General features: G+C 47.1%; 3 protein-coding genes across 6 annotated transcripts; 1 reads left to right on the top strand and 2 right to left on the bottom strand.

Moving 5' to 3' along the window:
- Positions 1–894: 894 nt before the first annotated feature.
- PIMREG (PICALM interacting mitotic regulator) lies at positions 895–8667 on the bottom strand. Of its 3 annotated transcripts, XM_087751545.1 has the most exons (6): positions 8580–8667; positions 6753–7072; positions 5578–5912; positions 4652–4747; positions 3732–3778; positions 2257–2390 (listed from the first exon to the last, which is right to left on the bottom strand). In XM_087751545.1, the coding sequence occupies exons 2-5, from the start codon at positions 7041–7043 to the stop codon at positions 3748–3750; spliced, it is 753 nt and encodes a 250-aa protein (XP_087607671.1). In that variant the 5' UTR covers positions 7044–7072; positions 8580–8667; the 3' UTR covers positions 2257–2390; positions 3732–3747. The 3 variants fall into 3 exon arrangements, with proteins under 3 accessions (XP_087607670.1, XP_087607669.1, XP_087607671.1); XM_087751544.1 differs by lacking the exon at positions 3732–3778 and having other exon boundaries at positions 895–2390; positions 6753–7068; positions 8580–8652; XM_087751543.1 differs by lacking the exon at positions 3732–3778 and having other exon boundaries at positions 896–2390.
- Positions 8668–11100: 2433 nt separating this feature from the next.
- On the top strand, positions 11101–14281 carry FBXO39 (F-box protein 39). Its single transcript, XM_009468950.2, has 2 exons — positions 11101–12436; positions 13567–14281. Exons 1-2 carry the CDS (start codon positions 11423–11425, stop codon positions 13849–13851), a joined length of 1299 nt encoding a protein of 432 aa, XP_009467225.2. The 5' UTR covers positions 11101–11422; the 3' UTR covers positions 13852–14281.
- Positions 14282–14422: 141 nt separating this feature from the next.
- TEKT1 (tektin 1) lies at positions 14423–23906 on the bottom strand. Of its 2 annotated transcripts, none has more exons than XM_087751541.1 (8): positions 23477–23906; positions 19726–19969; positions 19168–19333; positions 18755–18883; positions 18173–18316; positions 16706–16928; positions 15910–16106; positions 14423–15640 (listed from the first exon to the last, which is right to left on the bottom strand). In XM_087751541.1, exons 2-8 carry the CDS (start codon positions 19913–19915, stop codon positions 15481–15483), a joined length of 1209 nt encoding a protein of 402 aa, XP_087607667.1. In that variant the 5' UTR covers positions 19916–19969; positions 23477–23906; the 3' UTR covers positions 14423–15480. The 2 variants fall into 2 exon arrangements, with proteins under 2 accessions (XP_087607667.1, XP_087607668.1); XM_087751542.1 differs by lacking the exon at positions 23477–23906 and adding an exon at positions 20800–20908.
- Positions 23907–24274: the final 368 nt, after the last annotated feature.

The following is a 24274-nucleotide window of genomic DNA, read 5'->3' as shown; positions in this document are numbered from 1 at the left end:
GGCTTACTGCGACGTGCCGGGAGATGGTGTACCAGAGGTTACAACGCTGAAACATAATTCAGAGTGCCAGCTTTCAAGAGAAGGCTATTCTGGGAGGACTGGCGCGGGGCCCAGAATGGCAGTCCTCTCGCAGAACCCCAAGCCTTCTGCGTAACTTATTTTTCATTTGGGGGGAGGGAAAGCCAGTCCACTTACACCTGAATTCATTCAAGGAAACTGATAGATGATCTTTAAGGTCCCCTCCAACCCAAACCATTCTATGATTTATAAACTTGAAATTGTACATGTTCTTTCAGTCTATAGTTTTATTAAGTGTACACTTTTAAATATTGTTTGTCAGTGAGAAGGTTCTATCTGGTGACAAATGTTTATATTTCTTATGGCTGCCTTGTAAAGATTCAAAAATGTACAATAATGAATTTCTTAATATGAAATAAGGAGTAAGATTTCTACAACTGGTATAGATTTTGATGTGAGCTGGTTTTTAAAATCTTATAACAGATGAGTCACTGAAATAAAACCTTCCTTGCTTTAAGCAAACAGTGTCACTGATTTTTCTTACCAGTGATGTGGGAAGTATTAAATCACCATTGTGTCCTAGTGGCCAGTGGAAGCCGTACAGATGGAGGCTGTTCAATACACCTGCCTGGCTGAAGTAATACTTAGATTGGAGGTTGACTTTTCACAAGACTCCAGCCCTCCTTCCTTTGGAAAAGTCATAGAAGAAAATATTTCAGTCACGAGACACCATCTTTGCAAAAGCTTTATAGAAGTAGTTGCAGTACATGCAAAGAATAACTTCAAGCTACTGTTCCATAGAGAATGGTGGTTAAAAAAACCAAAACCAAACACCACAGAACCCCCCCCCCCCCCCCCCAAACTACATCAAGAAATAACACAAGCTCAAGTTCTCAGTCATCTGAAAGCCTGGAAGCCAGGGGTTTTTTTCATGTTTCCAGGCTTCATTAACTGTTTCAATATTTTAAAAAAGTCTAGTTTGACAAGAAAAAAGAAAAATCAGGAGCAAGTTTAAAATCGGTACTTAACACATAACTCGGGAGTTGAACATGACTGCTTCCTGTGTTTATACTTAATACCATTAAAACTTTAATAGTTCCAATTTTACTAAATTACCTGTGCATCTTAAAAAATATCAAAGTTTCCCAAATCATTCTTTTGTTTGAAGGTTCATCTTAGAGTGAACGTAATCTGAGAAGCCTGCGCAAAGCTGCTTACCGTGGAAAACAGCCCTGGCGCGGAACTCGAGAAGCTTGAGAAATCTTTGCTTTAGCTTGCAAGACTAAAAACTTTGCTAAACTGAATCACCTACCAGAAGAGGCTTGTCAAATGAATGTTACATTTTTTAAAAAGTAATTAGAAGCAAAATACAGGTATCAAATGCTTAGTGTACTTCATCAAATAAGACACCTGCACTGTGATAGCAGCTAATAACAGTAGTTGTAAGAGGTTACATTAATTGTAGTAAGCACTTTCTGTCTATAACTACAAGACAGATGTTGTAGTACAAAAGCAATGTTTAACTCGACTGCCAAGATGCTATTTAGAGGAGCAGCAAGACACAGTATAAAGTTGCTCTGATTTGTCTGGAATGGAACTACTTAAAACAGGATTAGTTAGGCTACTCTAATAGCAATCCTTAAGGCCATGAATTAGTGTGCGAACGTGGCTCCTCTCTTGTGGCGCGAATGACTCCCCAGAGCCCCGCTGCCCCGGAATGGCAGCTGGGATCTGAACTCAAACGAGCCACTGCTGTTTCAGTAACTTCCAGTTAAACGTGACGCTTAACTTTTGGTTTGTTCATATACAGAAAAAAATCATTAGGCTTTCAAAATAAGGGACCGGTACTTTCCGTATGCAAAGCACTCGCGCTGAAACTCATGGCAATTGGGTACCAGTCTAAATACTACTATTACCTAAGATCACCCTGCCGAAGCCTGTGGCCCTTGCTGTGGCCATTCCTACGGGTCAGCTTGGCATCAGTTTCAAAGTACTTACTGCCTTAGGAAAGGGACATTCAGGATGGTCCCTCATCGCAGCAGGAGACAATACACTGTGGTACAATTTTCATTCTCTTGTTCACTTGAGAAGAGAAAGCAAGGGAAGGGAAGTCCTGAGCTGCTTTGCCAAGAAAGATTACCAAGTGTAATGGCTTGGTCAGTGTATAGAGTGCACCCTTTCAGTGCCACAGAGAGCTCTCCTTTATATACGCTCATGAGCTAACAATAGTTAAAGCCATCTCTGTCTAGGTAACAAGTGCTCGATGGAGTTTCTTTGCTCGCCTTCCGATAGCTTGAGAAAGTTTCTGAGATTGACGCGCAGACTGTACGTTTCGTGCCATCAGATAGTAGTAGTTCGATATTGTGTGTTGCCTGCAGAAGAACAAGACTGCCATTAGCACCACGAAGTCAGTAAGGTTAACTAGCTGGTTGTCACGCAAATTGCTGGAAAACCGTTAGACAGGAGCAAGGAAGAGGTGTGGGATCTGTACGCTTTCACTGTATAACGGTTCTAAAAGCTAGCAAGAAAATATTGTTACCTTCAGTGAGCATAAACAGCAGTACACAAATTAAGTACTGCAATACTTTAACGAGGAACAGGAGCATCTCTTGGGATATAATTAATTCATTAAAATGAAAAGCATTAGAACAATACATGGAGCTGGCGACTATAACCAGTTTGAGATCAAGGTTTGCTTCCTCATGGAAAAGATGAAAAGGGAGCTGTAACACTAAAACTCACGGCAAGTGGATACCAGAAGAGAAAGTCGTATGCAAGACTGTACGGGCACCTCCAAGAAGAGTTTATTCCACAATTATTCCAGTAAGCAACCTACAAACCAGCCAGCGACAGAGCACGTTGTATGCATCCACACATGCAGGAGAACTGACCACATGGCTTGGTGGAAGCAGTACACGTCACTGTTTAAAGCTTCAGTCAGGCACTTGAAACTGCTCTCGTTTTACCTGAAAGGTTACAGCAAGCAACATCTTACACCTATCTTTGCTGCTAAAATAGGAGCTAGCATTCAGGATGTAACCTTCCCTTTAACAAAGGGGACACTTCCAACATAAGAGGTGAAGATACTGATGCCACAGTACAGATCTCGGTGAAGGTAAGAGAGGCATTTACCTGGTAATGGGTCAATGAATTGACACTAGAAGTGATGTTTAGAAACTTACAGCAAAGAATTCCTGTTCCCATCCATTTAGGTACAATTGCTGGGTTTAAAAATGCCAGCAATACAGGTATCAACTGCTGTTATTGTGATAGCATCGTCTGAACTGCTAAGACAATGCTAGGGATGGAAAAGAAAGGCTGTAAAATTAGACAGCTCAGGGTAATTGTTCTGCCATGCTTTGTGATCTTCATTAGTAATCAGTGAGAACTGAGGTCAAGTGACAAAGACATTAGTACCAGTAGTTTTCTGGTCTGGGGTGAGAGAAGCTGCTGTTTGCATAGAAGCCCAATTTAGGGTTCATTGCGAACCCACAAGGTTTCACCAGTCTACAGTGCAGAGGTGAAGTTTTACAGCTGCACAATGAGCTGCTGTAGCAGAGACAGCCACAGTGAATATGAGGGAAGAACCCCGTGGTTCCACATAATACTACCTTAAAGAAGCATGAGTTACAAGCCTTTCTCTCTCCAAACAGCAGGTTTTCTCCCCACAGATGCATGCAGGTACAGACGAGGTACGTGAACAACTACTTTACCTGGTTGATACTATCTTCAGTTACGAATGAGAGAAACTGTCATATCACTAACAGATGGGAGAATATTAGGAGTGAGATTTAGTGAACTTCCCATGGATACGATCATTAACTTAATACAGGATTTAACCTACAGTTATCTAGAAATCATCCCATTGGTAAAAACTGCATTTTTGGAATTACGTAGGATTTGAAGCCCTTACCTCTCTGTAGATAAAAGTACTTAATGCTAAGCCCTCTCCAGAGGATTTTAGGTGCTTGACATTTAATTATGGAATGCTTGACATGGAGTGTTCTAAGAGAGGAAGAGGTTTAGGGAATTGCCCTGTGACAAGACTTCTGACCTTTAGTTTTTACTGTCTTAAAATGTCTAACCTTTACAATGACATAACCTTTACAAGCACAGCAGCCTACCACCTCATGGATTAACCAAGGTGGTGTATAAGAGGCTTCTGCATCCTCTAAATTTTTGAGTTACGGGTACCATGGAGTATTTGTTAACATAATGCTACCTAAGAAAAGGATTTTCTTATAAATGCACAGGCATCAACGACAGTGTCAGTGCAATGGGATTCCCTCCCCATGCCCCCCGCCCCCCCAGCCTGGATTGGCACCACTTTTAGACAGAGGCGGGGAGGTACTGTTCTCACACAAGGCTCTTGCTGGGGAAAAAATCTGACTTCCACAGCAAGAAACCTGAAGACAAGGAGAGCTTTTCACAGGTTCTAGAAGCTGCGAGTCCAACTGCAGATTTAATCTGCACAGGTATCTTGAAGAAAGGCAGGCTCTGCTACATTACAGCTGAGAAAGTTCTGCAACTGTTCCTCATCCTGAGTTACAGGGACGACTTAGCCTGCAATTGGCAATGTCCGAGTGGGAGGTAACCCCTTGCTAAAAGCTGAGGGACAGGTAACGGTATTTACCTCTCCTCTTGCACAATGGCGTCATCAAATGCCTGGGAGATGCACTTCAATTGGCAAATCCCTGAGGAGACCAGCTCCAACTCGCAGTCAGACTCTCTGCAAACAGAACAGTCATTACTAAACATCAATCAGGACGGACTGATGAGGTGACACTACCCAAGCCTCCATCCCTGCAGTAACAACTCTAGTTGTTACTACAACTCCAGACTTCACCCAGAGAAGTTTAGTGCTGTAGCAATCACGCTCTTAATTCCACTGACCAACTGCTTCACATCTCCATTCCTCCCCAAGACACCTATCTTCCAATCCAAACACTGGGCTCAGATTCAAGAGGCTTGGATTCAGCTTCTAGCTTTGACATTTCTCATGTTGACCAAAACAAAAACCTGTGTGTGCATTATAAAGTATTTCCCTAGCTCACAACTCTATCTAATTCGTGTTAAATCTTTGAGGCAAGAATCTCTCTACTCTCTGTAAAGAGCTCAGCATAAGCAGAGCTATTCCGGGTATCTTTGCAATACAAACAGCAGCTTTGGAAAAGTTAGAGCTAAGTAGGAGTGAGATGCATTGAGAGCATTTTTCTGTACCAGAAAGGCATCAGCAAAGAACTCAGGTATGTTTCCAGTGTCAGATGGGGACTGGTGGTGAGAAACATGGTGTAAACTTACCCAGTGGAAGAGCGATTTTTAAGAAGTTCTTGTCACAGCACAAAATTAAGTTTGATGTTTGAGCTTTATGCAGTGCTCTGTCCCTGTCTATGCAGGGACCTGTAACTACTTTCTTAACTATTTGAACAGCACACCCTTTCAGGGGAATAGGATAGCAACCTTCCTATCTTGCCTTTCACCTTATAAGATACTCTAATCACACTAATTAAAAAAAAAAAAAAAAAAAAGGAAAAAGGTTTACAAAAGAACATGGCTTACATCTTTCTGCTGGCAGGAGCAGGCGATGAATAAGGGCTCTTCAGTGCTGCTGCTCTTCTTGATCTCCGGAGAGGGACAGCATCCCTACCAAGCCAGGATGAGAAACCCCTCCATTCTCTGTGTTCTGACACCCTTGTTGGCCCAAGCAAGGCTCTTTTGCTGGATCTTGGGGTGCCTTTGGAATTAGCGGCTGGAGTAACACTCTTCTTACGGCAAGGGGTTCGAGGTGTAGTACTTCTTTGCTTGGTAGAACTGGTTGCACAGCTTCTGCTGATGGATTCAGCTGGACAGGTCACCATCGAGCGTACTGGGCTTTGGCAAGACTTCTGTATTTTCTGAAAAAAGCATTAGACAGACATGTTATGCTAAATGAACTGAGTTAGCCTAGAGTTTGGAACCAGAAAGACAAGGAACATTTGAGCTGAAGCTCTAGCTTTCATTCTCGTATCAGGTTTAGTCTAGTACGAATGCTTCTCAACCCTCTGTACCCATTTGTGTTGGAAGAATCATTTGCTCCCCCAGTCCTTGGAACTCATCAAGGACTTCAGCAGGCATTGGAACAGAGCTCCTGCTGCTCTTATGCAGGAAAGAGCCCGGCTCCCTAACATATAATCGGTGCGGTTAAAATCAGAAGTCTCCACCAAAGGGAAGTGCAAGCTCTGAGTTTGCTACCCTGCTACCATCTAGTGGTTTTTGTCAGTCCAAATTTAGATCGACTATCATGAAGAACATGCTAATAAATAGTATGGGTACAGGAAAAGGAGTAAAAAAAAAAAAAAAAAAATCCAAAGTGCTACACATTTCTCAGAAACAATTCTTTGCAAGCAATGGCAGTCTCTAACCACCTTTCTCCTTGTGATGGCTGCTCTGCCATACATGGTGAAATACAGGAGGGGAAAAGCATTTATTTAGCAACAAAATAAAAGTTTTAATGAAATGTCATCTTTCTTCTTTTCACCTTCCTCCCTGTTCTGCCAGATCCATAATTTGCCTGTCTATACATTAGCAAGGATATTAAAGATTTAACTAGTTAGTAGCTATGACAACCATTACAGCATGCAAGTGTGCGGGGCAGACTCTCTGGATTACAGCATTCTGTAGAAAGTCCAGAAATCTTAGTACTGAAGTTGAAGCAAAACCTAAACTCTATCCACGCTCCACTGAAGGCAAAGTACCTGGGACACTGTTCCGAAAGCATTTTTTGCTGTTCTTTTAATACTCTGAAGAGTTTGGCACTTCTGTCTTGCTTCCAGACTTTCCCAAGTTGGGGTCTTGGGAAAATTCAGCTCTACTGGCTTTAAGGGTACTCGTTTCCTTAGAGACATGCGGATGGTATTGAGAGAACTCAAAGCAGCCCTTCTCTTGAATTTGTCAGGTACAGGGCTCTCATTCTCATCGAAGTCAGCTAGGAGCTGGTGTTTCCGCCAGGGCATTGTTGCCTTGACGTTCTGGAGCACAGATGCCATCTTGTTCCAGTTCTTAGTCAACCTTCTTTCTAAAACAATCAGAAAGAGAGCAAGAATTAGACAGAGCAAGGTACAGAGCAGTGTGAAAAAGGAGAAATGGTTATACAATATATTCAGTTACACTTGCCTGAAACAACAAAATCAGAGCCGAGCAGGCTTTTACTTGGAGGCTTGAAGGAGAATAGCATTGATTTCTACAGCTATTTAGGATTGCACATGTCCACGAAGAAGCCTTATGCTGCATTGCCAGCAGTGGACACCAGACCCGGTAAGCTGCGAGACTCAGGCTTGGGAGGTAGAATGCTCTGTAACTGCAAGTTTCTTGTCCGTGTCTCAGACTAAGGTCTCGTATCCCAAATTTTTGCCTTCATTAATCACAACAGTGTTCTATTGCCAGACAAGGTCACACAGCGGCTGCCGTCTCCTGCCTGAGTTGCTAGCTGAAGGCTCACACTTCGGTCACAGTTATGACTGTGGACACCTCAGTCCCAAAACAGACAGGATTGTTACTGGCAGAGGATGCTGGTGGGAAGGGCTAAAATGCCTGTTCTCTATATGATATATGATAATTTAAACATACGTATAGAGTTTAAATTCTTCATTTTCACTAGCTATCAAGCTAGGATACTGCTAGCAAGTTACTTCTAAAAAGCAATTGAAATGCAAATGTATTTTAGCAATCTGAAATTGAGAGCAAATTAATTTTACCAATACTTCGTTGCAGACTACTGTTAATTTAAAAAGCTGCGAGGTCTCTACCATCATTATACCACATATTAGGAAAGCCTATTGATATTCCTTGCTACCTCTGATCTCCCAGGTTGCATCTGCCTCTCACAAGTTCCTTATTTGTGTCAGAAAGCAACAAGGCTTACTGAAATCTTTTAATCCTGGAGGTGTTTGGGACATTAACACCTTTAATGCGTTCCTGCATGCGGCAACAAGGAAAGGCCAGTAAGCAGGCAACCAGTCAGTTCTCTTACTAGCCCGCAGCTTATCCAGCTTGCTTTTGATAAACCGCTAACTACCGTTGATTAATTTACACCAGAAAATACTGCTCGGGGGAAAGGCGCGGCAGGGAGCAGCTGCCGCCCCCGGGTTACGTTTATCCGTGACCAGACGGGCATTGCGCAACACAACGCGGTGCTCCCGTTCGCCCGGAACCCACGGCAAGACGCCGGGCAGCCTCCCCGCCGGGCACCGTCCCCCCCCCGCGGCGGTAACGGGGCCGCGCCCCCGGAGCTCGGCCAAGCAGTTCCCGCTGCTGGGGCAGGACCCGGCTCCCGGCGCCGGCCTTCCCGGGGCTCGCTACTGACAGGCGCGGCCAGAGCCGCCCGCACCGCTGCGGCCTGGCTGACAGAACCGGCGCTGCACGGCGGGAGCGGCCGACCCGGCCGACACCGCTCCTTCGCCTGCCAGGGACGGCGGAAACGACAAGCGCGGAAGGCGACGCCGAGGCCGGAGGAGACCGGCTCGGGCCTCTCGCACGGCCGGGAAGCGCGGGCCGCTCCGGCAGCTGCTCGGGGCGGTACTCACCGCGACGGGCGGGACCGGGACGACACCGACGGGCCGCCGCCTCACAGCCGCCTTCTCGCGCCTCCGCCGCCGCCGCACTTGAACGGCGCCCCGCCCACCCCGGCTGCCCTCATTGGCTGTGCCCCCACTGGCTGCGCCCCCATTGGCTGCGCCCCTCGCGCGCGGCTGTCGTGGCAGGGCTCGGCGCATGCGCATCAGCTGCGGCCGCTGCGCCGGGGGAGCGGGGCTGGGGGTGCCCCGGGACGGGCCGCGACCTCTCTGCGCCGGCGGCGGACGGCGAGGCCGGGGAGGGAAGCGGCGGCCGAGGCGGGGTGGCAGCGGCGGCGGCCGCGTGTCCCGAGAAGTCCCCGGTGCCCCCGGCCGCAGCGCAGCTGCAGGCGCTGTCATGACGCTGATGGCGACCGTGCCCGAGCGCGGCAGCCCTGCTGCCGCCCCGCCCCGCGGGCTCAGGGCCTTTGGGACCTGCTTCAGGCTTTTCTCCCCGGCAACCCGCGCCTTGGGCCACCGCATTGGAAACCTTGGCTCGGCTCTGTCGGGACATTCGTCTCAAGACCTTCAAAATGGCTTTGACGGCTCTGCGCAACAGAGAGCTCTTGGGGGGTGGGGGGAGATGGGGGTCCTGAAGACCAGAGGTGGCCTCGGGGGGGAATCGGATCCAGGTGCTCAGTTTCTAAGGATTCTCTGGAGGGCTGGGGTTTGGGTTGGCATTTGGCATGGGAAGGGGCGTAGGGGGAATCCCTAAGAACAGTCGTGGCGCCAGCTGAACAGCCGGTGCGTGCAGGTGGAGAGAACGTGTGACACAAGAACAGGAGGCCAAAGGGGAGCAGCAGGTTGACGCGGAACTGGGCAGTCGGCCTGTCCTTTCACGCCTGTTTATAACGTTAAAAGAGAAATAGCTGAGCCTTTGTAGCTGCAAATGGACTCCCAGGGATCTACATGTTTTCTTAGAATCATAGAATCATTTAAGTTGGAAAAGACCTTTAATATCATCAAGTCCACCACTAAACCATGTCCCTAAGCACCACATCTACCCAGTTTTTAAATACCTCCAGGGATGGGGACTCAGCCCCTGCCCTGGGCAGCCTGTTCCCTTCTAATCTTCTCCCTGCATAACCTCACAACATCCTTGTAGTCCTCCTGAGTTGCCTGCCCCTTCTTCCAAAGGTCATAAACTCTCCTTTTGTTCCTGAGTTCCAGCCGAAGCTCTCTGTTCAGCCAGGCCGGTCTTCTCCCCTGCCAGTTCATCTTTCGGCACATGGGGATGGCCTGCTCCCGTGCCTGTAAGGTTTCCTTCTTGAAGCACGTCCAGCCTTCCTGGACTCCTTTGCCCTTCAGGGCTGCCTCCCAAGGGACTCTGTCAACCGGGCTCCTGAACAGGTCAAAGTCTGCCCTCTGACAGCCCAAGGCAGCAGTTCTGCTGACCCCCCTCCTTACTTTTCCAAGAATCAAAAACTCTTACCAGTTCATGATGGCTATGCCCAAGACGGCCTCCAACCATCACATCACCACCAGGCCTTCTCTGTTCAGAAACAACAGGTCCCCCAGGCGCCTTCCCTAGCTGGCTCCCTCACCAGCTGCGTCAGGAAGTTCTCTGCCATGCGCTCCAGAAACCTCCGAGACTGCTTCCTCTCCGCTGTCTTGTATTTCCAGCAGACATCTGGCAAGTTGAAGTCCCCCATGACAAAAAGGGCTAGCGACTGTGAGACTTCTCCCAGCTATTTATAGAATACTTCGTCTGCCTCTTCATCCTCGTTGCGTGGTCTATAACAGATATAGATCTTCCCTTCTTGGCTGTTCATTGCTCAGCCGCTTGATCCGTCTGTCTGGTTGGTGACAAGTGCCAAGACATACAGCCCGCAGCTGGCTTGTAGGTTGTGGCCTGTAGTTCTCGCTTCCTAAGGGACGACCAAACAAGTTTGCTTTTCCTTTTCACTGTCTTCACCTTAGCCCAAATGACTTAGCTCAAGTCGGTTTTGTTCACTGCTTGTCCTTGCGTACAGTCCGTTGTTGTGACATCACAAACGGTACCTCTTTGCTCCACGGCAACGGCTGAACTTTGTGGCGGAAGGGGTGGGAGGTAGAGGAAACAAGTCTAGAACTCTGGAGGGAGACTGTCGGAGCCGGAGGAGTGTGCAGGGAGCCAGATACTTCCAGAGGCCAGCCTTGAGCGGGGAACTGGGAACTTCTGGCATTGTGGTTGTCTACTTACGTGTTTTACCACTACCCAGTTGGTCTCCCGACTTGCCAGCCTTCTCCCTGTCCTTCTTGAACCAAGTGCTGGAACAGCTTCTGTTGCTTCTCACTCTCAACAGGGATTGTAGCTTAACCTATGGCAGATGATTGTCGTGCAACAGTACCCCAGAAGGCTAAGAAAAGTCCTTTGCACGTTTTGCGCTCACAGTACTGCTCAAATGTGCACGGCCCAAAGCCCTGGCTACTTGTAGACACTAGGCATCAGGCCACAAACCATTCTCAATGACAGGTGATGCTAAGGAAAGGTTTCTAGAGGCTGCGGCTGCTCTATCAGCAGTTGATACCATTTCACTGTTTAGCTAGACCAAAGGCCAGAAAGTTAAAAGACGTGTCCTGTGCTTGTTCTTCACTCCTTGGTTTTTTCCTTTTGATTTAGGTTAGAGTCCAGTTTTGACCCAAGAGCTTCTTTGACCCTGGCAGCTTGAGTACAGAGGCAAAGAAAGGATTGCTGGTGTTGAATGTGAAGAAGGCAACTTTCATCCATTCGCTTGGACGCCTGCTCTGTTGGGAACGGCAAGCAATCCACTCACAGCTTGCTTCTGCTAGGTTTGGCTCAACAGCCAGAAGTGAAGCGAAAAACTGTCTTCTCCATGGCAGACACCAGTGAACCTGAGCAGAGCTGCTGGGCTCCCCTACCTGATGTCTGTCTGAGGCACGTCTTCCATTGGTTAGATGACAGGGACAGATCTCGGGCTGCCTTGATCTGTAAAAACTGGAGTCAGGCCATGTACTCGGGATGCCTCTGGAGAAGCAGAACCATCACGTTCTATGGCCGACCATCAAGGACACGCACATTGGAGCTGCAAAGTGCACTGTGGTATGTCAAGAAATTTGGCAAGTATTTGGAGCGCCTTGAGATCAAGGTACGGAAGCCCTCCAATACAGCCTTCACCCAAAAATTTCAAGTGACTATGCAAGATCTTCTTGAACACCTGGGGAGGTGTAGCAGTCGCCTCGTATCCCTGAGCATCAAGTACCTGGCATTAGACCGCTTCATCTGGAAAAATGCGGTTAGGGCTCAGTTTATCAAGAACTTAGCTACCTTCCTGAGAAGAACGAGCAAACGGCTGGATTACCTCAGCTTAAAAGGAGCAAGAGTAACCTTGGAAGGCGGCTGTGAGCTTCTGAAGTCTCTGAGCTGCTTGACGAAGCAAAGCTTTCTCTCGGAAATCAACCTTGAGGATTTCTTCAGTCTCCACCTTCCTGTCTACAACAGCCCCGCGTTCCACCAGACTATGTCCAAGTTCCGCAGCCTGGTCACCCTGACTTTCAATTATCACTGCATCTCTGATGAACTGCTGGACGCCCTGCGGGAGCACAGCGCTCATTCCCTGTGCACCTTGAATATTAAATGTCGTATCAATGAGCCTCACGGGCAAGTGGTGGCAGGAATGGCGTGGGCAAACTTGGCCACGAGAGCCCCAAAACTTCACGTGAACTTCTTCTGTGAAAGAGTCCTGAAGCATGATCACCTAGCCAGGATCCTGCTAGTGGAGATCCCAGTCAGGAGCATCAGCCTACGGAGCTGCTCTTTCAGTCACCCAGACTGGATAATGAGACCTACCCTCACCGACCTCCTCCCAGCCTACAGGCACGTGCTGCAGGTAAGGGAAACAATAGGGACATCTTACTGCCGTAGCGCAAAGCTAAGCAAAGCAATCGTATAGGCCTTCCGCCTAACAGCAGGCATCAACAGGAATTCCTGATGGCTTCAGTTTTATGTTCAGAGGGTAATTTTCATAAGCGAGCCATTCCAGTGTTCCAGCTCTACTCTAGCTTGGGTAATTATCCTTGTCCAGTCACAATCCCCATTACGCTAGTCTTTGCTGTCAGGCTGATGTCCACTTGCCCTCCTGAAAAGCTAAAACACCCAAAATGCTGGTGGTTGTAATATCAGCTGCAAGCAAAAAGAACCTTTCAGGCAGGAAAACGTCCTTTTTGGAAGAAAGCTTTAGGCTTATGCTGGTTAGACACCTTCATGTTTAGTAACTGAGAGCTTTCTTATCTTGTCAGATTTTTCTGAACCCAACCCTTTTGCAGGGAAAGCCGCATATAAGGAAAATAGTCTGTACACCTTGTTTGCTTACAGAGCTATAGCCCGCCTCAACCTCCACAGATGGTTGTGCTCCATTTTGGCACTGCACAAATGTCTGACAGCTCGTGTAAATTAACTGGTGCCCACGTCAAAGCACTCTGGTGTCACCAAGGATGTGTCACCAAAGGTGTGCAACAGCTGACCCGTGTAAGCGAGCGTGAGGTGAGGTCTTTGCATGCCCGAGGGAAGCACACGGCCTTATACCTGATGGTTGCTGACAGCTTGCTTTAAGTTCTGTTGCATTGCAGAGTTTCCAGGAAAGGGCAGAGATCTGTAAAGCTTTCGAGAAATTGTCTTTGGATCTACTCTCGTATCCCGGATAATTTCCAACATGTCAAATACCATCCTGGCATGAGCCTACTGTGGGTGTAGCGTCTTGTAATGGCAACAGAAGTTGTCTGTCTCTTAGGACAGTATGTAATGCACAAGGGACCCCCCCATCTTAACGGGAGAGTGGAGGGTGCTGTAGCATATACTGTTGTCATCGTGCAAAACTGAGTCTCTGCTAATGCCAAGGTACAAAATCGATCTGCTGACAGTCACTTCTGTTGGTAAAAGTGGGAAAGTCGTTTACTGAATTCTGGTTAGTGCGCTCACAACCTCTGTGCAGTAGTACTAACAGTGTTCCTTTTTTTCAAGGAATTAACACTTGAATTAAACAATGACCAGGAGCTGCTGGATGATGAGCTGCTACAGCTCATCTTATCATGCCAGAGACTGTCATTGCTGGAGGTCTGGGCATTTTTAAGCATCACCTTTATGGAGAGGCTGCTACAAAACCGTGCAGAAAGGAAATGCATTTTGACTACCATCAAGGTAAGACTTTGTGCTTCAAAACTGCCATTCCCTTCCTCTCTCAAATACCCAGAGAAAGGGGAGGTCCCCGTGCCCGCAGAAAGGTCACTTACGGAAATGTTAACATAACTGCCTTCCCTAGACAATGTTCTAGCATGAGAAGGAGCCTGAGAACCACTCACAGAAATGGAGCTTTCCAACCTCCTCAGCCATATCCGGAATACTAGAGAAGCTGAATAACAAGCCCCAACAAGTCCACTGGGCCTTCCTAGACTGGGCTTCCCTCTGTCACTTCTAGTTCAAGCTAGGCACTCTCAGTCGCCTCCCAGGCCCAGCGCTTACATCTCTGCTTCCACCAGGGCATGGGGGTTGAATCCCACTAAAGTGCAAAAAGGTATAAACGCATCTCACTCTTTAGGGACGCTGTGTTGAACTGGGGCCAGACCACAACTGGAGCTGGTCTAAACCGTGCTGTCATGCTACTGTGCGTGCTAGATTCTGAATTCAGCAGATCCTCCCAGATCTGTGCAGATCCCAGGGAGGCATCAGTTCTGGGGGTAAAAGGAACCGTGCTCTTCCCAAAAATTCTTTGGCAGGAGACAATGTTTTCAGTCAGTTTGGAGTGAAAACCGAGTCAAACCTCAAGTTTCTACTCAAACCCGAGGAATTTGGCTTCTCTACATTCCTCATTAGTCACAGGGGCTTCTTGTTGTCACCAGCTTTAATGGGCTGAGCCTGCTCCATGGATCTGAGAGACATGACTGTCATTCATGCCTACAGGTCAGGATTTACATAGCTCGACAAGAGACCGACGAAGAGGATCGGCTGTTGTGCGATATTTACAGGAAGTTCAAATCCCTGATTGACTCAGAGCTGAATTATTCTGCCCTCACCTACCCAATGGCTTAAGCCACGGGCAGAGAGAAGAACACCCGGCGACATCTGCAAGCAATGAACGGATCCTTTGGAGGGCATTAGTAAGGGACTGGAATCTTGACGGCAGTGCCTCTGAAAGGGAGATACCATTACAGCAAGAGAGAGGCAAGGGACAATTTTACGCTCCACGCATTAAAATGTTGGACTTGGGAACCGGCCTCCTGTGTCTCCAGCATCATTTCTTCTTGCCCTTGCTTTGTTTTTCCTTGCCAGAAGCAAAGGAACCAGTGAGCCCTTCTCCACCCTTACAGGCACCTCTAGTAAAAATAAGGCCCTCCTCTTTTTTCAGCACTTCTCATTGTAGAGCTTCAAACTCCTTACCAATGAAGGCCACCTCCTTGTTTCCATTTTACCACTAGGGAGCCTGAGACACGGGGCGAGGAAGCGATTAGCCCAAAGTCAGCCTCGGCTGGCTCTTGACTCAGATGCAGTCAGAGGCACTATCCGGTACATCACCAGTCCCTGCCTCCTGTTAAGTTTGCTACACATCCTGTGCCTAGTTCTTAACAGCAGATGTTCCACAGCTTCTAGACCTTTCAATGGCAAAAGGTATCATTGGTTGCACACGACCTAAGTAACATGGAAGAAGGGACATGTCGTCTTCTTCTGGGCTTTTATTGCCCAGTGGGAGATTTCATCGGGCGTTGTAGAGCATAGCTAGCTGTGAAACACGGAGCTGTAAGTACTTGGTCTGTCTTCATTACCTCACATAACTAGAACCAGGACAGCATTGAGCCAAGCCAATCCATCTGGAAGTTTGTCAATAAAATTTCAGCAGGTGCTGGCTCTTTAGAGCACACACAATCTCCCACTATGATGGCTTCAGAAGTTTTTAATGTAAATCGAGTCTCTCATTTGCATGCAGAGCACTTCATCAATGTACAATGCGTTCTCCTTGATGTGGATCTCCTCCTGCAATGAAACCCGTCGGCGGTTCAGACCTTTCAGCTCTGTCTCAGCCTGTGCCAGTGTGTCCTTTAATCTAACAGGGGAAATACAGACAGACATTAGTTGAAAACACATGTATAGCTTTTTTTATATGGGATAAGACTTCTGAGCAAAAAACAAAGATGGAAAAGGATTCACAGACCAACAATATCCATGGAGTTTCCCTTAAAGTGTCCTTCCCTTAAGGGAAAAGCAATTGCCAACCTTCCAGGGAGAACAGCCGGGACCCAATGTTACTTTGACTCATTAAATTAACCCCATAATCTATACCACAGGTTTCCCTCTTTCATCACTTTCACTTGCCTTTGAATATTTGTTGTCATCTCTTGAACTTCACTAATCAGCCTGTATTGCACTGTGTCATAACACAGCTCCACATTGGGGCGATGGTTTCTTGCTTCCAAGCGGGTTTGAGCCACTTTAACAGGTCCTTCTTTATCAGCAATTGCTTTCTTTAAGGCTGCAATGTTGTTCTCCTGTGAGGCAGTCTCATCCATCACCTTAAGAAATCCAACAGAAGGAAGTGCTGCACACTGTCTCTTACAATGGGTGAAATCATCAACATCTTCTTTTATAGTTATAACAATCTTGTTATGATGTTATTTTATCAAAGGATATTTTACAGAGGTAGCCAGGATTACAATTCCTTTGTTGGAAAACAACTGACACTGTTCTGAGTGAAACTGGAGATTTACACTCAGCAATTCATTTTTAACATTAACAGTTTTCATCTATCAAATTTCAAGCACATTGACCCTGATTTTATAAGTTATTAGGCTCTTCTATCACAATCATGAAAATTCTATAGGAGCCCGACGTAACTAAAAATCACAAGGGAAATCCTAACGTTACTGATGTCTACAGCAATACTTACATCGAGTGAGCATTTCCAGAAATTCACCTCTGTAGTGGTGCATGCAGAGCTGAGAAAATAAAATCTAAGACGACTTGGGGGGAGAAGGAAGATGTGGCAGGGGTTGCCAATACTGCAAAGCTAAAATTCTTAAAGCAAAGTAGCTCAAGCCACTGGATTGAGAAAACTGGTAAATAACCCAAGCCCCGTTTCCACTTTTTTTGCTGACTGTCCCCTACCACTTACCATTGCAAGGAGTGTCTCTAGCTTGTGCTTGGCATCCTTGACTTCCTTCACCCTATTTCTAAACGCGACATTCACCACCTCACATTGCTTGCGCATGTCATTCGCTGTCTGTGAGAGGATGCCATCAATCAGCGCCCTCAGTGCCAAAGAATTGTTTCTCTGCTTGTCAGCCTTTTCAACATTTATGTTTGAGAAATCTGTCCAGTCTTCAGGGCTAACAAAACTGAAAGAGATGCAAAATACCAGATCATCAACTGGCAGCATCAGGCTCTCTGTGACTTCATAAATCTATAATTACACCATAAAACTGAGAACAAAGCAGTGCTATTAACTGCACATCCCAGTGAGTGCCAGTTGTGCTGGGAATTCTACAGATACAAAATAAAGACCCTCGCTGTCGCAAACATTTCAGAATGGAGTAGACAAGGGTAGGATGGAAACAAATTTGCTAAAATCACAGAGCAACTTTGTTGTAACTTTCCTTTCCCTGATAAAGGGTTAAGTGGTTGCGTGGGAAACAGATAACAACCAATATTTCTTAGCATACCTTTCATTAAGGTGTTATTACTAATATAACTCAGCTGTTACCATTAATACCAGGTAACTATTCACACAAAACATTCGCTTACTCTCTCACACAGTTCACCACCAAGATGACAGTCACTTACAGCACCTGGTTGGAAGCCAAGCCCCAACCGTATCCCCAGGATTAGAGGGTGACACTTGTGCACCAGTGGCTTGCAGGCAGGGGTCTGGCAAGTTCCTCAGAGGGTTCCTTGTTTCACTGGGTGAATATAGAAAGCTGTAATTGTCCTTTGCATAGAGCAGCCAACACCGTTCTGGGGGTGGGCAGAGTTCTACAACCTGTTGTTGACACACGCGAACGTGCTAGCAGCAAGCAGTCTCTCGGTGTTCCGAGTTTGTCAGGTCTCGCAGAGCCAACAGTGTCCTTGGGAAACTGTCTCACACACACACTGCTTTCTCAGCACGTTTCCTCTTTTCAGCCTGTTTTTTCTCTGGTAGCTATTTCTCCATCTAAACCGTTCACACTCATGCAGAAGGGGCACATTTGACAGGTTAATGACTGAGGAGTCAGAAACTGAGTTCACACCTCACGTGTCCCAGTCCAGCATTCTCCCCGCTAAGACCCCAGGGGAGAGGAGAAGAAGCTCAATTAGTAAATCTGTTCTGGGTTTAAGCAATGTGTGAAATTTTTCCTTAGCTAATGGTGAGCCTCAAAAACTTTTAGGAAACTGTAGTTCACTGGGAACGTGATTATTGTGGCTTATTTCACAGACGTATTACACAGATACTAAACTGATAGACAGAAGTCTAAAAAACAATCTACAACAGACAGATGATGGACAGATAGAGTCTGTTTTACACAAAATTCATCTTGCTATTACTGGAACAGCTCGGACTAGGTGTAAAATTATCATACGCTCATTGAACTAAATCACTACTTACTTTCCTTCTATCTTCACTGCATTATCAGCGTATCTGATATCAGGAGTGTTGTTTGTCAAGCTAGCACAGTAATCATCAATCATCAAAGCTGTGAACTTGTCCTTCAGATCCATTTCCAGGTTGTATTTTGCTGAACGGTTTAGTCTAGGAGGAGAAACAACCGGACTTCTAAGCCAAAGGGCAGGCACTCCCAGGTGCCCATAACATGCGCGCATACGTGCATTAGGTAATACAAATGCTGTTACGGAATTCTTCATGCAGGAACCATTAATTGCAAAGTCCCCAAATCGAGAGCATGAAGCTGCCTCCATATAAATTGATGGCACAATTCCCATTGGAATTAAAGGCACAGGACTGGATCATGGGAAGACCAGGGATCACGTGCAAGTACTTGGAATTCTAACAAACAGAACTTCTCACCATTACTGATCAAATAGCATGAATTAGGACTGACCTCCTGTAACTGTTTAGCACTGAAGGTAACTTTGGACCTGTGCTCAGCCTGACCCTACAACTTCTCAGGATTACGGCTGTCCTACTTTTCAGCTAATCAGCGTTCAGTTATGTGCTTTGCCTCTGCACCTGATTTGCTCCTTGGTTTGTTCCACTGTATGTCCAAGCAAAGCAATAACACCCTGGAGGACTTCAGCTTCCTTTACCAGTTCCTGTTCCACTTCATCCTGCACCAAGTCAATCCCCAGTCGCCTCTGCCTAAACAAAGAGAGGAAAAGCCATCAGCCATATTGTTCAAATGCCTGCAGCTAACAGAAGTGAAGAAGCCCAGCTTTCCAAATTGAAGGCTTTTCCTTGCCACACAGGAACTTTTTCCTTTAGGGCCTTGCTTCCCCAGTGTTACAACACCGAAATCAGACTGTGACTCCACTGCAAAGAGAGGCAGGCCCTTAGTTTGCAGCCTTTCTTATTACCTGCTAAAGGTTCATTACCTACGTTTTTTTTCTCTCCCTGAATGCTTTCCTTCATCATCATCACCTCACCTGTTCAGGAGACACTTTTGGGCAATGAGGAGTGGCTCTTTGCAGCTCTCCAAAGATTTCTCCAGCCTAGTCTTGAAAGTCAACAGTACCTCTGTCTCATGAACAATTTGTTCAAGTTTGTTTTCTAATTCTTGCTTCCAGAATTTTATTTCGTCCCGTCTCTGTTCTGCAGATTGAAAATTGCAAACAGGTATTAATACAAGCCCATCTCGTATGCCAGAGCACTGTGGGTCAGATCTTAGATATGGCTAAAAATAGACTTACTCCCTAGTGGAGTGCACGTAGTGCTGTAGGCTGATGTGTGGAGACAGTTTTGCAACCCTGTGTCAGGAGGTTTGGCTGCAATAGCTTTCGGTGTGTTTTGGAGAAGTAATTTATTTGTTATAAAATAAAGAATCTGCCTCAAAATACTTTTTAAAATATTCTGAATTTTTCCGTGAGATCAGAGAGCATGGCATGGACATATATTCCTACTCACAATCAACTAATTTTCTAAGTCCATCTTAAACGTATAGCTCAAATAGCACATCTTGACACTTGCAGAACACATGGGATTACCTATTTTCTTGTTGACATCACTTTGGGTTTTCCGAGTTGCCTTTTCTGTTTCATCCAGCAGCCTCCGACTCTCAGCTGTCACGCGTTCTGACCTGGATTTCTGAGACTCTGCACTGGCGCACTGCATCTTGTTTGCGATGTCCCATTCTGAGGGATGAAACTTGGGTGGATCTTGCAACAGCCTGGCCATTGTATTTTGGAAAGTTTCTGGATATAACACAGGTCAGTTCTTGGAATGTGGAACCTGAAAACAGCAATAGCATTCTATTTGGCTGTGAAGCAAGAAGGGGAGAAGACAGGTCCATGAGGGTGAGAAAAATTCTTGCCCCTTATACCTGCAAAATAACAAAGGTATAAAAAGACTTCTTGCTCAAGGCTCCACAAGACTTTGTGAAGGTGTGGGGGAGAGAGTTTGGAGTGGGAGAAGGAAGACGCAGAAGCATTTGGGAATGGAAGCTTGGAGAAGAGAGAGTAAGAGGCTTGAAAGTGGAACTGAGAGGAAAAGATGGGCTGTCTGCGATAGGAGGGAGAAGAGAAGGGAGAGAAAAGGAGACCTGTGAGGAAGGACAGAATTACTAACGGGACAATCACAGAAAACTGAGAAAAAGCGAACAACTATAAAAGATAAACAGTCTCCCATAGGTTGGAGCAGTAAACACCTTTTAAGAATATGGCTGGAGAGGTGGATGAACTCTAGGTTGCAAAAAAGAAATGTAATGGTCATTAGAGGGAAAAAAAAAAAAAAAAAAAGAAAAAGAAAAAAGAGAAAACAGGACCTGAAAAGCTGAAGGGGGAAATACAGCAGGTAAACGAGCAAATGGAAAAGCCTAGGCAGAACAAAGAACAAAGCATAATGGGGACGCTGGTTTAATGTAGGGTGAAACCAATGCCCCAAACACAAGCAAAGTCACAGCAGTTTGATTATCAATTTTCCTATTCTTGCACTATGCTCATCCAGTGTTCCTGAGACAACTCCTCACCCCAGATGCACACAGCCGCTCCTCAGCAGCGCACAGCTTTGCCCACGCTCCAGCACAGGAACCCTTAAAACAATCCCCCTTCTCCCTCACGCACCTCCTGGCTGATACTGCTCCTGGCCTGGATCGCTCCCAAGGTCAAACCCTGGCCAAGCGCCACCTCCTCAGTTCCCCTCAGCCTCAATCGCCACAGCAGCAGCACACACTTTCTTTTTATGTGTGCGACTAACTATTCCAGGAGGTGGCTCGGAACAGCAGGGAAGGTAAACAAACCGGCTGCTATGGGAACAGCAACGCTGCCGCCAGCAACCTTCTGCTGTTGCACCAGGTGGAAGAAGCACAGCACACACAAGTGCTTCCAGGGGTGCTTCCTTTCACCCAGTCCCAGGTAAGATCTGTCTGGAAAGAAAAACATACTCTTTGTACCTTAATTGAAATAGTTCCCACCGCTTCGGACAGTGATTTTTGATTGATTTATTGAAGAAATGCCTAAAGATTGTGAAAGCAAATGAAAGGTGTGTTAAGTACCTAACTATCTAAAATGTCAGTCATGAAATATCCTTAGCAGTATGCTCCGTCTTTGTGGCAACTCTATTCTTTCCTGGGAGAAAAGAGATCGGGAGCCAGACAGAAGAACTGAAGGAGACAAAAGAGCATTACATCAGATGGTACAGTTATGCCCCCTCCGTATAGCCCAATGTAGTGTAGATCAGAGCAGGGTTTCTCAGAGCTCCCAACAAGGTTCAAAGAGATTGCAACGTGATAACAAAGCAAGCAGCACTGGGCAAAAGAAGTTGAGCTGGTCCAAGACAGAGAAGTGGGAAGCAACTGCAATTGTTGGCTGCAAATACAGTGCAGTGACAGCCAGAAAGCTGCTAATGATCTTTAATTTCAAACAGTAGCTAAATTCTCTCAGTGATCATTAAAACAGTGCCTCTCTTGCCAGCTGCCGTGTAAAGAGAAATCTGCACGTACTCCAGAGGAGCAAAAAAAACCCGCGGTTTCAGCTGAAGAAACACTGTCTTATAGAAAAATGCAGGTATTTCAGAGTTAGCCAAAGAAAAACACAGGCTTCAGAAGACAGGGCTGACATTAGAACTGAAGCCATTAGCCTGAGAGGAGAAGGACCTAGAGATTCAAGAAGCAGCAGAGAATGGGGTGCAAGGCAAGCAAGGAAAATGAACAATACGTGCTAACTGATGCAGGAGGATGGAAAGCTGTTGTCACAGACACTCAGAATGCTCCTGATTCACAAGGCAAAGCAAAACTATGACTGGGCTGAACAGTGATCAGAATCAATTACACAGACCACTACTGAGGCAGACCTGTAAATCAATTTATATGGTACTGCACACATGGATTCTGCAACTGTTTGTACAAGAGAGCACCACTTCTACAGGCTCTCCCTTGATTTGCACATTCTGCCCCCCCTTGGTCTGGATATCAGGGTTTTTTTTTTCCCCTAATGAATACTTTTTAACAAATTCTTAACATAACTTGGTAAAATGAGTTAGTTGAAAGCAGAAATGTTTGTCACCTGAACAGCTGGAGCAGGTACTGGAGCCATTTCCAGAATGAAAGAAAGATTTCCAATGACTTAAGCAGATCCGAACTCAAAGCTAGTTTGAGCAGAGGTTTAGTTCGGCCAGCGTGAGTCACAGAATATCTATCAGGCTGCATATTAGCTGTCTTCCGCAAAATTTTATTATCTGTACTCTCAGTAGCATTCCAAGGCTTTTAGAAATAGGAGCAAATGAACGAGGGATTACAAAATGATTCAATAATTAACTGAAATGCTGAGAGATTTAAATGGCGGTGGAGAACAATGAATGTCTTATGTTTCTGAAAACATGCTGAGCCACTTTGACAGCTGAGGAATCCCCGAGCGATGGTCCTCCAAGACACTATCGTGAGACCTGTGGGACTTCATGCAGTTTTGTTCTGAAAACACAGCATCGGATGCTGTCCTGACCCTGCTTGTGAGCAACACCATCATAAAGGAATTAATTTGTAGTTACCAACCCTAAATCTGTCCTTCGCTGTTAGCTTACTGTGAAAGATTCCTTCCTTTTAAACTGTTAATATGGAATTTACAACTGATCCTTCAACATGAATTATACAACATAAGAAAGTTTTATTTTTATCTCAGATGGTTTTCAGGCATTAAATCATTGTAGACTACCTGAGACTGACAACAGTGCACTCTTTGCCAAATAACAGAGGTAAAATCAACTCAGCAGTTACGACAATTTAGAAAGGAATGAAAATGAGAAGGAAAAAACCAGAAAAATTTGGGAATGGAAGCTCGGAGGAGGGAGAGCAAGAGGCTTGAGAGTGGAACTGAGAGGAACAGACGGGCTGTCTGCGACAGGAGGGAGAAGAGACGGGAGCGAAAAGGAGACCTGTGAGGAAGGGCAGAATTACTCAATGGACAATGGAGTCCACTGAGGCTTTATATAGACATAGAGCTATTATAGCGTAACCAAAAGTGGCTTTTAAATGCACCTTACATAAAGCAATACCAACTTTTATTGTGGACACTTTGAAACTATCTCCGTAAGCCAGGCCACTGCCCTGCTGTGGGAAGCTATAAGCAACCATAATTTTAAGAAGTAGGTGACATCTCTGCTGAGATTATTTTGAAAGTCTTGCACAGAACGACCTGACCTGGCCTGCAAAAGTAGGGTCAAGTTGCCAATAAACCACCTCCGACAGTACTGAACTTTACATACAGCGCAGAAACACTAGAAAAGCCATGGAGCAGAATTACTCACTGGACAACAGGAGACGCCGGGCAGCCTCCCCGCCGGGCACCGTCCCCCCCCCGCGGCGGTAACGGGGCCGCGCCCCCGGAGCTCGGCCAAGCAGTTCCCGCTGCTGGGGCAGGACCCGGCTCCCGGCGCCGGCCTTCCCGGGGCTCGCTACTGGCAGGCGCGGCCAGAGCCGCCCGCACCGCTGCGGCCTGGCTGACAGAACCGGCGCTGCACGGCGGGAGCGGCCGACCCGGCCGACACCGCTCCTTCGCCTGCCAGGGACGGCGGAAACGACAAGCGCGGAAGGCGACGCCGAGGCCGGAGGAGACCGGCTCGGGCCTCTCGCACGGCCGGGAAGCGCGGGCCGGCACCGGGCCGCTCCGGCAGATGCTCGGGGCTGTACTCACAGCACCGGCACCGGCACCGGCACCGACCGGCCGCCTCCTCGTGCCTCCGCCGCGGCGCTCGAATGGCGTCCCGCCCACTCCGGCTCCCCCCATTGGCTGTGCCCCCACTGGCTGCTCCCCCATTGGCTGCTCCTCCCAGTGGCTGCTCCCCCATTGGCTGCTCCCCCCAGTGGCTGCTTCCCCATTGGCTGCCCCCTCAGCTGCGGCCGCTCCGCCGGGGGAGCGGGGCTGGGGGTGCCCCGGGCCGGGCCGCGACCTCTCTGCGCCGGCGGCGGGCGGCGAGGCCGGGGAGGGAAGCGGCGGCCGAGGCGGGGTGGCAGCGGCGGCGGCCGCGTGTCCCGAGAAGTCCCCGGTGCCCCCGGCCGCAGCGCAGCTGCAGGCACTGTCAGGACGCTGATGGCGACCGTGCCCG

The sequence above is a fragment of the Nipponia nippon genome, unplaced genomic scaffold, assembly GCF_047370975.1.
Source record: "Nipponia nippon isolate SJK-2023a ecotype South Korea unplaced genomic scaffold, ASM4737097v1 scaffold_15, whole genome shotgun sequence".
Taxonomy (NCBI): Eukaryota; Metazoa; Chordata; class Aves; order Pelecaniformes; family Threskiornithidae; genus Nipponia; species Nipponia nippon.
Note: the sequence above shows the minus strand (reverse complement) of the source record. Positions and strands in the feature narration are given on the sequence as shown.